At 46.3% G+C, this 15,025-nt stretch overlaps 1 protein-coding gene across 2 annotated transcripts in view; it reads right to left on the bottom strand.

The window, feature by feature from the left end:
* Positions 1-49: 49 nt before the first annotated feature.
* Positions 50-15,025, bottom strand: part of Stx6 (syntaxin 6) — a 60,235-nt gene continuing 45,259 nt past the window's right edge. For both annotated transcript variants that reach the window (XM_076941361.1, XM_034512987.1), the window contains exons 6-8: positions 14,861-14,967; positions 10,807-10,901; positions 50-5,716 (exon numbers count right to left, since the gene is read on the bottom strand). In XM_076941361.1, coding sequence (XP_076797476.1) covers positions 5,640-5,716; positions 10,807-10,901; positions 14,861-14,967 — 279 coding nt within the window. In that variant the 3' untranslated portion in view covers positions 50-5,639. The remainder of the gene's footprint in view (positions 5,717-10,806; positions 10,902-14,860; positions 14,968-15,025) is intronic.

Below are 15,025 nucleotides of genomic sequence, written 5' to 3'. Positions count from 1 at the left end.
TTAAAATAAAAGGAGAAAGGGGAAGGAAGAAAAACACCCAGGACAGTGCTCTGGTCATCATCTTGCTTTAATACTGAACAGAATTCTGTTACACGGCTGCAACATGATTTCAGGAGCAGAAATAAGAAGTGGACTGTGAGGTGTAAAAAGTCACCTTTACGGATGGCTAGTTGAGTTTATTTTACACACGTATGTCTTAGAAGTTTTCAAGTGTGTGATATCATCACATTTTAGATTGCCATCAGAGCAGGGACGACTCTTTGAGAAATGTTCCCCTGCAGATGGAGCACGATGCAGCAGCAGTGGTCCTCAGGGCATGCACTGGAACCCAGGGCCAGGGGTGCTAGCCTCCTCTCTTAATGATCCCACAGAAAATGCATCTCTAACAAGCTTCTTGCCCTGGGAGAGCCACCATATAAACCTACCTGTGGCAGAGGTGACAAAACTCTAGTCCCAGGGATCTGGCTCACTTTTACCATGCTATAGGGACATGCTGCCTGGAAGCCACCCAGGGTAAAGTTCTGATTCTGACCCCACACCAATATGTACATCCAATTATTTAAAAGTAAAGGTATTTATCCTTGGAAAAATATATAAGGGCTTATTTCCCACTATTTTGCCACTTATAAATTCCATTTCTGTATTATACCAATTTCTGATTAAAACGAGCCAGGGAGGCTACTTCTACTTCTAACATCAGATCTGCCATCATCTGCAGCTTGGTTCCTTTGGCCGTTTCCTAGATGGCTCTCATATCTGCTAGCATGCTGGGGGTATGTATGGGGTCCTGGGTTCAAAAACAGAAGAAAGCAGAACGAAACAAAAAAGCAATTCCAAAGCTTCATCAGTGGGTAGCTAGCTGCCCTGCCCTCTGACAACCAGGCCACAGACACTCTGCCTCGGGAGTAAAGACTGATTTCTCAGGAATAAAGACACCTGCTTCTCAAGACAGAGCTCACCTTCAGGGTCATACTCGCTGTTCACAAATGGGTCCCAGCTGAATCTACATTCAGCTGAGAGGGAATGAAAAGCTTGATCTCAGTCCCACCCAGGGCTCAGGAAAGCTCAGATGGGGCAGGGCAGGGCCCAGATATCTGCTCAGCAAACAGTGGTGATGGGTGGTCTTATTCCTAATGGCCCCTGAGGGCCAAGTGGCCTTTCAGTAGAAAATTCATAACCATAAGAAAATAAACTGTAAAATACACTTCCTCATACAGCTCTGGCTGCAGTCGGCAAACCAGGTCCATGAAATGTTCATGTGAAACCCCAGCAGCGGGGCAGGCACTGCCTGAGCAGCCAGTGTGCTCAGCCAGGGGAAGAGTATTTCTGGATTAAGGTCACATCAGAAGAAAAATAGCACCAACATGTTAGCTGATGGCAGAGACGGGGACAGACAGACAGACAGACACACACACACACACACACACACACACACACACACACACACACTTCTTTCTCACCCTGCCCTGACAGCTGACTTGGCAGAAGCTGTAACATATGGAGGATTTCCAAGTGCAGCCAGTCAGCAGCCACCTGAACAGGCACCATTCAGAGCCTCAGTGTTCGTCCGCAGGCAAAACACGCCATGCTGAGGAGTTGAGTCCAAGCTAGCAGCACTCTGAGTTCTGTTACCAAGGCCAACTTCAAGTGCCTTGACTTGTCCGAAAAGTATGCGGGCTCCCGATGGCTAAGTCCTGCCTGCAATGTCTATTCCTTCTGCAAGGGATGGCACCTGCCCCGTCTCCTCCCCTGGGTCACAGTCCTGCTGCTCAGGTCATAGGAGCTGTTCCACTCCAAATTCATGCTTTTCTGGATTCGAAACCAGCCAGTAAAGCTGCTCAGTGAGCATTAGTAAGGGACCAGTGACAGGACCCACGTTCATACACCATGGACCAACACCATCCTTTCTTTTAACAATGGACATTTATATACGTATTTATTGGTGCATGTGCCTGAGCGTGCACCCGAAATACAGCATGGATGTGGAGGAGAGGACAACTTGTGGGCCTTGGGTCTCTTCTTCCACTGGGTGGGTTCTGGGGATCACAATCAGGTCATATGGTTTGGCAGCAGGTTTTCCCAGCTCCCCACTTCCCCATGCTACACTCTTAAGAGAAAGGCCATTTTCAGGGTAAGATGTTTTTGAAGGTTGGGAGTTAAGTAAGGGCAACTGGACATTTAAGACAGACCACCTCCCATCTTACTAAGCTCCTCCCAGAAGGAAGTCTCCAGGGGCCCACTAAGGCCTCTTGTTGGGGAGTCTTCTCTTCAGGAATTGACTAGGGTGCACAGTGAGGGGATTTGCAAACTCCAATTTTACGGTTTCTCTTCTCTAGATGGACGAAGTACACTTTTAAAAGATAAACAGAAGCCATCGTTCCTACCCATTTGGGAGGGAGGCCATGCAGTCAGAGGGAGGCAGAGGAAGTGACAGCTGCTGCGCCCACATTTTATAGCTTGCTTTCCAGATAGTCCATTTCTGTTTCAGTTACAAATTCACTTTGTGGCACAAGGTGAAGCCAAACTGCACCAAGTTCACAGAGGTGAACTCGGCTCATCCTTCCCTTGCGCTCTGGACCTGCAGATGCTATGAATGCCCCTCTGGTCTCACTTTGTGGGCAGAGAAATTACCAAAAGAAAAACCTTGGCTCCACCTCCTTTACTTACAGAAGGTAAAACACTTAACAGAGACAGATTTCTGTTGGAATCAGACTGGATTTCTCTTCACAGCCCTTACCCGCACGAGGTGAGAAGGCATGGAACTTGCCAAGTTGTTGGCTACCAGACCCATCAGTCTGTTTAACTCTGGCTAAAAGCAGAGAATAATGGGCAAGTTGCCAACGTTCCCTGTTTCAGCCTTAGCATGAATTCTGAAATTGAGGAAAACACAACATGCGTGCTCAGGCATACACGACAATTCCATTTGCCTCACAGTCCAGGGCAGGCATAGCATTGTGATTTCCCAGCCCAAACAAAGACAAGATCAAAACAGAGGGCTGAGAACCGAAGGTATTTTGGGATCCATACTCTGGCAGAAGCTCTCAGTGGACTGTCCTCCGTCTCCTCCCTAGTGAATTAGGTAAAGTGTTCTTCCAGTAAGCACACCGAGCTCTTCCTGTCAGCCAGCATATATTCCACCAGGTCCTTAATGTGCTGGGTGTGAAACCAAGTGCAGGGGCAGGGTGGGGCTTAGGGGAGCACATCTGTAAGAGACATTCCTAAGCAGCGTGGGCCATCCCTGTGTCCCTTCCCTATTCTAGGACATATGGTGGAAGGACCTTCACCTCTCTGGGTCACTATGGAAGAAAGGTCTATCCTTGTTCTCTTTGCCCTGGCTCTGCAGTGACTGCCCAGGGAGGGCACACCAGGCTGGCCTGGACTATCCTGCTGCAGAACTGCATGGCCCAAAAGGGAACACCTGCATGAGAAGTTACTTTCTCCCTGACATTACGCACTCAGTTCCAGCCTGTTTTCAGGTCTACAACACTGTGTTCAGCCAATACCTTCTCAGTGAGGTCACCATACGAACTCAAAATAGATTCAACAAAATTAAAGCCAGAGTCACAAGACTTCATCCCTGACCTGATGCGGGACTCTTACTACAGGACTGCTTTCTGAATGGGTCTGACTGACTCTCCTCTCCCAGCAGAGAACATGGCTTTAAGTAGGGTGATTTTAATTCCTAGACTGCTCACGGCTTTGTAATGTGGAGTGTGGGTTACAGTGCTCAGACAAGGCCCACATTGACTTTTAACAAAAGGCTTCTATACTTTAATGCAAATCTGAGGACTATCTGTGGTCTATGTTCACAGAAGACTATTCAAAACTTTAAAATTTCATGAAACAAAAATAACCCAGAACCCTACATTAAAGCCCTTTGTAAAATTCACATTTTCTCCTCATTTGAAAACAAATAACATCGCTGTATCAAACACCAGAGTTGCACATAGATGCGGTGCTGACCACATTTGGGTTTTACTAATCTTTTAGCTTTTACCAACAGGTAGATTTCCTTACCTATCATGATCCTAAACAAGATAAAATATCCTTCTTTTAAAAATTGTTACAAATATTTATTTAAAAGTGCAATTTAAAAGTTAGCCGGGCAAGCACATCATTGGGAATAATAAAACAAAAAGGGGCCAGAAGTCAAAAACCCCAGGGACTATGTTTTTAAACCCCAGGGACTATGTTTTTAAACCTCAGGGACTTTGTTTTTAAACCCCAGGGACTATGTTTTTAAACCCCAGGGACTATAAGCAACCCAGGATTGTTTTAAGTCGGCATGCTGAGGAAGACACAGAAAGGCAAAGGTCAAACCGTCCAGATGCTGCTCTTTCCAGCACACATGACTGAGAGGCAGCTGCCAATGTGAAAGGCTGGCTCTGGCCTGACAGCTACTTTAATACCAGGTTATGCATTTGGGACATTATAAGAAGTTCCACACTTATATGCACACCTGAAGCATGGGAACAGTCACCAAAGCCTAAAGTGTAGTGTCAGCAGTTTCAGCCACTTCAACCCAGTAAACCATCTGTCGGGGAATTGGGACTTCCTCAGTGACTCAATGGATGATGGAGTCAAGTGGCCATCTTAGAGAACAGAGGACCAAGTTCTCTTACCCATCGGTGCCATTACTCACAGTAAGGGACCTCTGGTGCAGAGCCAGCCTGTGTCTGGACAGTTTCTGCATAAATGTAACAGACGTGCTGACCCTTCTACCTGGGCTCTGAGTGCCATCAAAGAAGGCGAGTCCCACCTGGCTGAGCACTGCTATGCTGTTCCACACTGTACGAGGGCTCTACATATGCAAGCTGCACCTCTGGGGAGACAGCCCTGGGACAGACCAGGTCGGCAGCTCTGGCCAGGCCTCAGGAGATATCACCAGTCCTTCAATAGGCTAGACCAATGCAGGTGCCGCTGTTGTTAACTGGCCCAGTCCATTAAAGCCCTTTGTCATCTGCACCCCCATCCCCCAGGGATTTCACTATTTCCTGTTGCTTATCCTTGCCACAAAACACCTGGAAAAGCAATTTAATCTCAGCTCTTACCCAGCAAAATGAAACACTGCATTTCTGTCACCAAGTGTTTCTGAGCCTTCTGTCCTCAGCAACAGCCAGCTCTCAGGGGCTAAGAAACATAACAGCAATGGGAAACGTACATCCTTAGATGCCCTCATTCTTGCCAGGCTTCTTCTGAAGGGAGAGTGGCACCCATCTAAGCAGGGAAAGGGTCTGAGCAGAAGGAAAGGCTGCCAGATACCAGAGAATGAGCAACAGAGTAAGTGGGGCTGTTAGTTCTTCTGACGACTCTGAGTCCTTCCTTCCTCAAGGAGCAAGTTCTTCTGACGACTCTGAGTCCTTCCTTCCTCAAGGAGCGAGGTCCAGTAAGGCAAAGCAATGGCTTGCTGTCCTCGGGAAGAAGGGCAGCCGGGGCTTCTGCTATCCAGCTGGGCATGTGGTCACCTCTTTCCTCTTCTAAGCTTGCCCTTTGAGCGCGGGGAGAGAGGGCAGTCTCAATGCTGGAGTCACAGAGGAAGCGGGCAGAGGTGTGTTTCTGGGAGAGGAATGTGAGTGGCGGAGTGCTTGCTTCTCCTCTCCCCTGGCTCCTCCTGCAGAAGCGCCTGAGGCAGGCCACCATCACAGAACTAGGAAGAGGATCAGCACGACCACCAGGACCGCGAAGAGGATGGCTATGGCACACCACTGGCGCCGATCTGGAAGGTAGGACACAAAGGTGACCTTCCCAGGGTTGGGCACTCCCCTCCCTGAGACACAGTACTCAGACTTTAGGACAACATGGCTGAAGACAAGGAGGGACAGAACATGCACATGACAGAAGCAGAGCAGATCCCGTCTGCCCAGGCACCAGGTCTCTGTGCTGTTCTGCCTTGGGGTTACACTTCACACAAATGTTCTGCCATTAAGTGCAGGCTTTGAGTCTGGAGCCTTTACCTGGAGTCCATGGATCTTAGCTTTCTGCTGGTGGCAGATGCGCCAGTGAAAAGGCTTTGGGCATTGGTGTGACAGATCAAAGCTCGCCTGCTTTAATCTCCCACAAAGAAATATACTTCAGCAATGCGCATGCTCTCCTGTGAGTACTGTGAGAGGGCGGAAAGGAGAGAAAGCCACTGCTGACTGTTTCAGGAAACGAACGGCTGAAAAAGCAAGCTTCCGTAGCAGAAAAAGACTGATTTCATATCACACCTAGTCAGATAAGAAGATTACTTAGCCAGTAACTGTGTCCAAATGATTTACACAGTATATCTGTAAAGAAAACCAATGCCTTCTGAAACCTTCAGCCCTACCAACAGTTTGGAACAACTGGCACAGGATACAGGAAGACTACAGTTCCTCTAGATGGTCGAAAGCAGAGAAGCCAAGCCCTCTGTAAGACAGAAAGGCAAACAGGCTGAGGGATGCCTAGCGCAGCCCACAATCCTGAGTCTACAACTGTCCCCCAAAGGGTTAAAGAACAGCTGCATCCATCGCCAGCTGTGCAGGGCCCCAGCTTGAGGCACCACAGAGACAGCGCCATCATTAGGATGCTTATGTAACTTGGAGAAACGTGGACCGCACAAGTGGTTTCCACTAGCAAGTCCTAGTGTCCTTCACAAAGAACCAGGACGATACAAAGGAATATGACTAAGAAGCTAGGCATGCTGGGTATACTTATTAACACTAGGAAGGCTGAAACAGGAGAATTCCCACAAGTTGACAGCCAGTCAAAGTACCAAAGTACCAAATCGGCCAGAGCTATACAAATTCTGTTAAGGGACAAAAAGCAAAGAACATGATGAGGAATGACTGAGTACCTAACTGTCTGTTGCACAGGCGAGAGATCCAACACCCCGAACCCAGGTAAACAGAAGGCATGGCTGCATGCCCCTGGAGCCCGGAGTGGTGCGGAGCAGAGATAGGTAGATCCTTGGGACCTTGCCAGCCAGTCATTCTAGCAGAACTTACAAGTTTTAGGTCTTAAAAACTAAAGATGATAAGGTGGGAAGTAATAGAGGGAGACCCTAGCTGACCTCCAGCCTCTACTTGCACATACACAGTCGTCATTCTGAGAATGTAGCTGAACCAGGAGCAACAAGCCACTGAAATACAAGTATAAAGGTGTACATAAAAGTGCAGATGTTGTTAAAGTCTACTGGACAGCCTTCAGATCTCAGCACAGCACAGCTTTGATGAGCATATTATGGGATGGTCTGAATTTAGGAAAATAGATATCAAAACTCTCCACAGAGCAAATGATGTACTTAGTAATTGGCACAGGATCAACCTCCCAAGGTCCACACAGATCAGACTACCACTCTACAGCTCATAAATATGTACAAATATTATGTGTTAATTCCCAAAATTAAATTAACCAAGAATTTTGAGGCCACTAAAACTCTCTAGTATGACAGCATGGTGGGCATATGCCCTGCTTTGTCAAACCCATGTGACAGGCCTGGTGTGTGGCACACACCTTTAATCCCCGCTCTTGGAAGACAGAGACAGGCCGAGCTCTCTAAGCTCTATCATAGCCAGGGCTGTACAGAGAGGCCCTGTCTCAAACAAAGACAAGAAAGAAGACAGCTTATTAATATAAAAAAAGCTTTTATTATAAGCAACTGGTACTTAGCCAGGGCAAAGCCAGAGCAGGGCCCTGCTTCCTCCTTCCTCTCTCATTTCATACACACTTCCTGGCACTTCCCCCTCCAGCAGCTCACCATCTAAGTGCCACATTTCCTATATAGCCTGGCCTGTGACACTCTGTATCCAATTCTGCATCCCTCCAGTCAACTTCTCCTGAGCAACTGCGTAACACAGGGGTTCTAATCAAGTAGACGACGGCAGGAACTAACCCAGGCCAGGCCTGCACTTTTTAAGGCTCTTTCCTCTAAAGTGGTTAATTTGCTTCTACGAGGCATAACTAGGCAACCCTAGGGAGCTATTACCCTGGCAGACATCTAAGCACTTTCTATGTGGCTTCAAGCACACAAGGAATGGGTCCTGACTAGTTTTCCAGTACCAGGCATGTAACTCGAAGCTAAGTTTGTGTCCACAATGAGCTGCACCTCCAGCTGGAAGCAGCTCAAAACAAAAGGAACTCCAATAGTAGTTTCTTCCTCAAAATATTTCCCTGCCTCCAAGAGAGAAAAGATGAATCACCGACTGCTGAAGGGTAAGGGACCTTGGCATTATTTAAGAGTATTTTTCTCTGGGTAACAGAAAGACAAACTGTTGCCTCTCTTGGCTCATTCACAAAATGAGTGTGGGATCTTGACACATTTCTCCCATGTAGTAGCCAACCAGGAAGGGATGGAGGGCCCGGCTCTCAGGAGCTGCTGATGTGTGCTCAGGGCTGCCCGATCAAACCCTGATGTTGTTTCGAGACTACTTTTACATACAGATTTGATAACAAAGCAGTGAACTTAACCAAAAGTTATGGAAGAGAAAAGAACAATTACAAACTGCTTGGTCAATAAACTGAAGCACATACTATAGCAGTATTTCTTTGGTAGCACGAAAAATTAAAATGAAGGGTATTTCACTCTAACTGCTCTGTTAATATACAACAGGGCAGTTGTAGACTCTCTTCTCTACACAAGCATAACCAAATATCTCTTGCTGTTTCCCAAACTCTTCTTTCTGGACAAAGCGAAATAAAGCATAAGAAAGCTTCAGTGTTGCAGACACTCTGCAGGACTTTCCTACGCTCTTCACACCCAGAATGCTAGAAAACAAAACACACAGACCGTCTTTGTTCGCTCGCTCTTCCCTGACAGAGCAGATGCTGAAGGAGCTACTTGACTGTACAAGGAACACACACACCAATGAGAGGCTAGTGTTTAAATTGGTTATGAACACTTCCTTAAAGAAACTTGAAAAACTCAGTGGGTAAAGTGTCTGCTGGGTAAGCATGAGAACTTGAGTTGGATCCCCACAGGCAGGTAAAAACCAGGCATATTGTTTGTGCCCATAAACACAGTGCTGGGTTGGGGAAAAGACAAGGAAGCAGAGATAGGTGGATCCAGGGGGTTCATGCTGGTCAGCCAGGCTAGGCAAAATGGTATGATTCAGCTTAATGAGTGACTTAGTCTCCAAAAACTAAAGCTGAAGGCTGGAGAGACGGTTCTTCTGGATTCCTAGTTCAACTCCCAGCATCCACATGGTGGCTCACAACTATGTAACTACAGTTCCAGGAAACCAACACCCCACACAGACAGACATGCAGGCAAAACATCGATGTATATAACAAACAAACAAACAAACAAGTCTGAGAGGCCAGTGAGTGGGAAAGCACTTGCTGATGAGCCCCCCCCCCCAACCTGAGTTAGATCTCCAGATCCCACATGCTGGGAGGAACTAACTCCCTTAACATACATGTGTACACAAGCATGTGTATAAACAATAGCTAGATGGACAGACAGACAGACAGACAGACAGTAAAATAAAAATGATCTCTGGTCTCCACACATGCACATACCCACAAAACCACATGTACATACATGTACACCACACACACAATTTAAATTTTAAAAGCAAATACAAAAAGTAGAGGACTACAGGTAGGGGAGAATAGAGGAACCAGAAAACAAGCTTCAGACCCTTCTCTAACCGTGGGGATGAGACACCGAGCTGGTGTCCGCTTCCTGTGTAACACACAGCTTCAGGCAAAGAACCTGCTTGAAGCATAGAGACATTTCACCTAGAGAGAAAGGAGAGAACTCCAGATATGCCCTTCTTTCTGGTTTGGATTTGACAGGTCCTTGTCCTTTAGGCCTTCTCACCGTGCAGTATTTTTGAATATTCACAGAGCACGAACACACTGTTAAGCATCTTTGCATTATTTTTCATTCAACGCTCACTGCTCTGCAGTGCTTGCCACAGCACGCAGGGCCTCACCCCTGCTGGTTAAGTACTAAAGACTCTCCCATTGAGCTCTATACACAACTCTCAGTGTTTCAGGTAAGAAGTGCCGGGCAGACACTGCTGTGAAACTGAGCTAGGAGGCACATGCTGAAGAGTCATGTGTTTCAATCCTTCCTGTCGCATGCACCTGACATCCAGAAACCACCAGGGGAATGAGGAGGCAGGGAATGGGGAGGGTCTTTTATGAGGGGGACATCCTATGGCCCAAAGCACTCAAATTATCTCAAGAAGTATCTCAGGTCTTCCTTTCACCAGGCAACAGCCTCCAGATAAAGAGGAAATACTGGGTTTTGACTTGAAATATATCATTTCCTGTCTGTCAGGGGAGGCAATTTGTAGTAGTCAAAAAAATGTAGATTAGAAAACATCTTCAAATATGGTAGCTGACCTGACAATGTCCTTCTTCATCCCCACCCTGCACACAATTGCTAGGACAGCACTTTATAAGACCACCACAGTCTGAAGAAGTAGCTATTTTTCCAATGGTAAAAGGAAGATAGTTCACAGAATTCATTAACTGTTTATAGCAATTGCAACTTTAAGTAAGCTCCCTAGGGTGGTGAGCAAAAGGGCCTGCTGCCACAAACACATGTGCCACGGAAAGTGTGCATGCATGCACCTGTGCTAAAATAAAAATACCAGAAGAAAAATGTTAAGTTCTCTAATGTGGCAAGAAAATAGAAAAAAAGGGGGTCTGTGATTTCGGGGAAGCTTCTCATCTGGGAGAACATTCAACAACATGGTCAGGTAAGGCTCTCCCGGCGTGTGGTCCACAGGCACAGGCTATAGCTACACACTACTATTCCATTTTCTGACAGGAAAGTAGCACAGACAAATAAGCCAGAGGCAAGAGAAGGTCACAGACAGAGTCACACATACATACCACTGGTCATGTGAGACACTTTTGCAAGTTTCTTCATCACATTGTCCAGTCGAGACTGAGTGCTCTCCAACTCGTGAGAGAAATCATCCAGCATGCTAGAGAAAAGGAGAAAGCACGTAGTAAGCAGAACCTTATATTTGACATGTAGTCAGTAAGGCCTGGGCCTCCATCTCAATGAAGATAAAAAGCATCCTCGGGACTCAGGGTCCACTTTACTACCTCAAATCCTTGGAATGACTTACGTTTTGATTTGTTTTTGTTTTTGTTTTTTTAATAAATTTGGGAAATATATGCTTTTAAAAAATGTTTCATATGCTACAGATTAGTCAGCAACCTTAGCAGGGCCCAGGGTAGTTCCCATTATCAAGTGTGCTTGTATGTCTGCACGAGAACCCATGAAGAATCACAGCTCCAGTTGGGTTAGCTGAGGCTTTCCCATCACACAAGTCTGCTGCAAATTAAACACTTGGATTTGTAGACTTGAGAACTGCTAACTAGGCAGTGTGCCTCTGAATATGCAAAGTGCCAGAGAGCCAGGCTTTGTCACTTGCTACTTTGAACAAGGTATCCTACACAACTCTCTAAGACTCTTGATACCTGTTAAACAGGTGACTATGCCAAACCAAGGGGGCCTGAGAGAAGCTCATAATACACAAAAGTACTTGATGTCAATATGAATTAAGGAGTATACTTTAAATTAGACAGACTCTCATTTAAAGCACTCAGCCTTATTATAAGGTAAAAGCCAGAGGCTTGACATCCCTAATGATGTATGGGGTAGGGTGGGGATGCTGTCTGTCTGTTTGTCTGTCTCTCTCTCTCTCCCTCTCTCTCTTTCTGTGTGTGTGTGTGTATGTGTGTGTGTGTGACAAATCATCACTGCTGAAAAGCAGTGTTTCTCCAAGGAGAACTGGAGAATCAGCTTGGGAGGCCTCTGTTACCTGCTACCCAGCATGCTGCTGGAGACAGCACTCAATATTGTATTTGTATTCTAGCAACCTTTACTTCATGAATTACTGTACATTCCAGACTGCAGCTTCGGACTAGTACATGATCAGTTTGAGGCCAAAATTAATCCACCAATTAGTACTTACAGCCTCCCCACAAAGACCTTATTTCCTTTGACAGTGTCACTGGCAGCTATAAACCATTGCTCTGGGTGTGAGCTCACAAAGGACACATGACAGTCCCTCAGTATCTGGAACTACTAAATCCTCATTAAGTTAACTGTCACACACCACACTGACAACTAAGTAACTAAGTCTTTGTTCTATCCCTGAGTTTTCAAATTACAACATGTTTAGTTCATCTCAGATCCTGGCAGCACTTTGGTCCTATAGCTGGCAGGCATCACCAGGCCAAGCCCTGGAAAACAAGGGCTACTTGTGTGTGCGGGGTGGAACTTTTCTTACTAACAATAAAACAGGCATGCCAATCAATCCTTAGCCAAGCACAGCCACACCAGGTCTGCCCAACAGAGAGACATGCAGGTCACAAATGACACTTAGTATTTTTTGGCCACTGTGCTTTTTAAAAGGTTTTAAAATTTGAGCCAGGATCTCGAATGCAGCCCAGGCTGGCCTTGAACTTAAAAGGATGATCCTGACCTTCCGACCCCACACCTGGCTAATGCAGTGTTGGGGACTGTATGCTAGGCAAGTGCTACACCAAGTGGCCTCTGAAATCCATTCCCAGCTATATTTTATGTAGGCTACAATACCTGAAATATCCCTTCAGCGTGAGATATAAAGATGATTAATAAATCCCACCCCTTTGCTGCAGACTCCAGCACTCCCTTTCTGCTCTCAGCCCATGTTAGTTCATCTGGCCACACCCCATATGCTCAGCAGCCGCCTTAGGCTGGTGGCTATCCTCCTAGACAGATCAGTTCAAGGCCCGTATTTCTTCCCTTTTATTTTTACCAGATGGATAAACACCTAGTTTAAAGAGCAAACAGTCCAGCAGGTATATTATGGTAAACCACAGTTCTCTTCTGTTACCTATGTGTTCCTATCACTTCAGCTTCTTCTGGTCCTTTCTCCTTTTCTGGAGTAGGATGCTTGTATCTTATGATGTGGACTTTTGTCCTCGGACATGAGGGTGTAAAACTGTCACATTAAGATTTAGCCCTAGACCATGTGATTCCCACCCCTGCCACCCTTCCCACTTCTCTGACATACACAGCTGTATCACAATTTGGTTAGATCAGTGTTCAATATTAACATTAAGCCATCTAAGTGCAGGCTAGCCACAGTAGAGAGATCTGTGGAGGGAGTCACACTGCTTCATGGTTGCTCTCCTCTGGCTCAGGGGTCAGCTTTCTTTGGCCTATTGAGTCCATCACCTGCCTGCCTTCCATAATCTCAACTGGTATAACTCATGTTTCCTGCTGTATGTTCTCCAGAGGTTTATATCTTTGCAAAAACATTTCTGTTGTTGCTGTGCTGACTTTAAAGGGAATGGAAATACAGATCATCATTTCAGCATCTTTAACTAGTTGAATCTCAGGTTGCCTTTCTTTTCAAGTTGCCTTACCAACAAAGTAGCTGAAGCCCTTCCATTTTAAATAGAAACTCCCCCTGTGTTTGGGTTCCTGTTACTCTAGATCCTCACCTGGCATAGCCACCTGGTTCCACTCTGGTACATCATCTAAAAACCAGCACCTGCTCATGTCATCACGCCAAACACTACCTCCCTGCCTTTCCTCCATACTGAAAAGTAAAGTCCCATCTCCTCATCACACTGACAGGCCACACCTGTTGTCCTCTGACTCCCCTCTCAGGACTTCCACTCCCCCTCTCCCCATGGCAGACACCGGAAACCTTGTTCTGTGTGTGCGCACTTGCCCCTCTGAATCTCCCCAGGTGTTTCCTCCCTCCTGCACACACTGCTACACACACATCTCTGCAGTCACTGGCTCTCTCTCTCTCAGCTCCCTCTCTCCTGAATATCCCACAGGTTTCAGCTGACCCTCTTTCTTGGAAAAGACAGGGCTCTCCAGTCGGCTGAACTGGCCTGCTGCAGTGACAGTGGCTCTCTCCCCACTGCCACCATGGGACTATTTCCCCTCATGTGTACAATGTGTGCTGTGCCTGGGAAGCAGCAAGCATTCTGAATGGCAGGTAGAGACTGTTCTGCTCACTCCTATATTCCCAGGCCCCCCAGACAGCCTGGTGCAGTACAGGTGCCCAGGAAGAACTGATAATGAACATACAGAACAGTGAGCATTAAGACTGGGGTAGTCTGAACATCCAGGTAGACACCCCCACTCACCAGGGGAAAAGTAGAATGGCACATTACAGAGCAGCACTCAAGAAAGCCGTCTATGCATGCCATACTTTAGAGTGTAAAAGGTTCTTCAGCAAAAACAATTTTAAGAAGTTGTTTTGCTTTTTAAAAAAGATTTATTTATTTATTTTATATATGTGAGTACACTGTAGCTGTCTTCAGACACACCAGAAGAGGATGTCAGATCCCATTACAGATGGTTGTGAGCCACCATGTGGTTGCTGGGAATTAAACTCAGGACCTCTGGAAGAACAGCCAGTGATCTTAACCACTGAGCCATTTCTCTAGCCCATGTTTTGGTTTTTTTATTCCTTTGTTTTGAGAGGGAAGATTGTTTTTGCTAATTACAATCAAATTTGAATGTTCTTTTATAAGATATGATTTATGTTAGTGTAGTAGGGTACTGGGATGGATGACAGCTGGGAGTCCTAACACCACCCGCATGCCTGCCCTCCTCTTCAGGACACTGTCTCTAGAGGGCACAGCTCTATCTGCTTCCCATTCCCTAGCTATGCCTCAAGAATATGCTCAGAGAACTTAGTGTGTCTTTTAAAGGGTTTTTAAAGTAACCACAGTTGTGAATTTTATCTGGTAGACTGTTTCTTTGGGGGAGACTGCTTCTTTGTTGCTTCTTTACTCTGTGCAACAAAGTAAAAACTGTAACCATACATTAAGTAGCTTTTCTCTTGAGTAGCCGTGTAATTCACTGCTAGGCTTTCAGGGTCTCAATCAGCGTCACTGCAGATAAGGGCATCTCACTACTCACACTGCCTGTTCCTCCAGCTCCCCTCCGATGCGCTGGGACATGTTCTTCAGCACCCCGATGCTGCCAGAGACCAGCTCCAACTGCTCATCCTGCTGTTCCACAATCAACTGGTGCCAGAGAAACGGAAATAAGCAATTAAAATCCGTCTTACCTGGTTCCAAGCCC

Source organism: Arvicanthis niloticus, chromosome 10, assembly GCF_011762505.2.
Source record: "Arvicanthis niloticus isolate mArvNil1 chromosome 10, mArvNil1.pat.X, whole genome shotgun sequence".
Lineage (NCBI taxonomy): Eukaryota > Metazoa > Chordata > Mammalia > Rodentia > Muridae > Arvicanthis > Arvicanthis niloticus.
The sequence above is the reverse complement of the archived record's forward strand: the minus strand, read 5'-3'. Positions and strand labels throughout refer to the sequence as shown.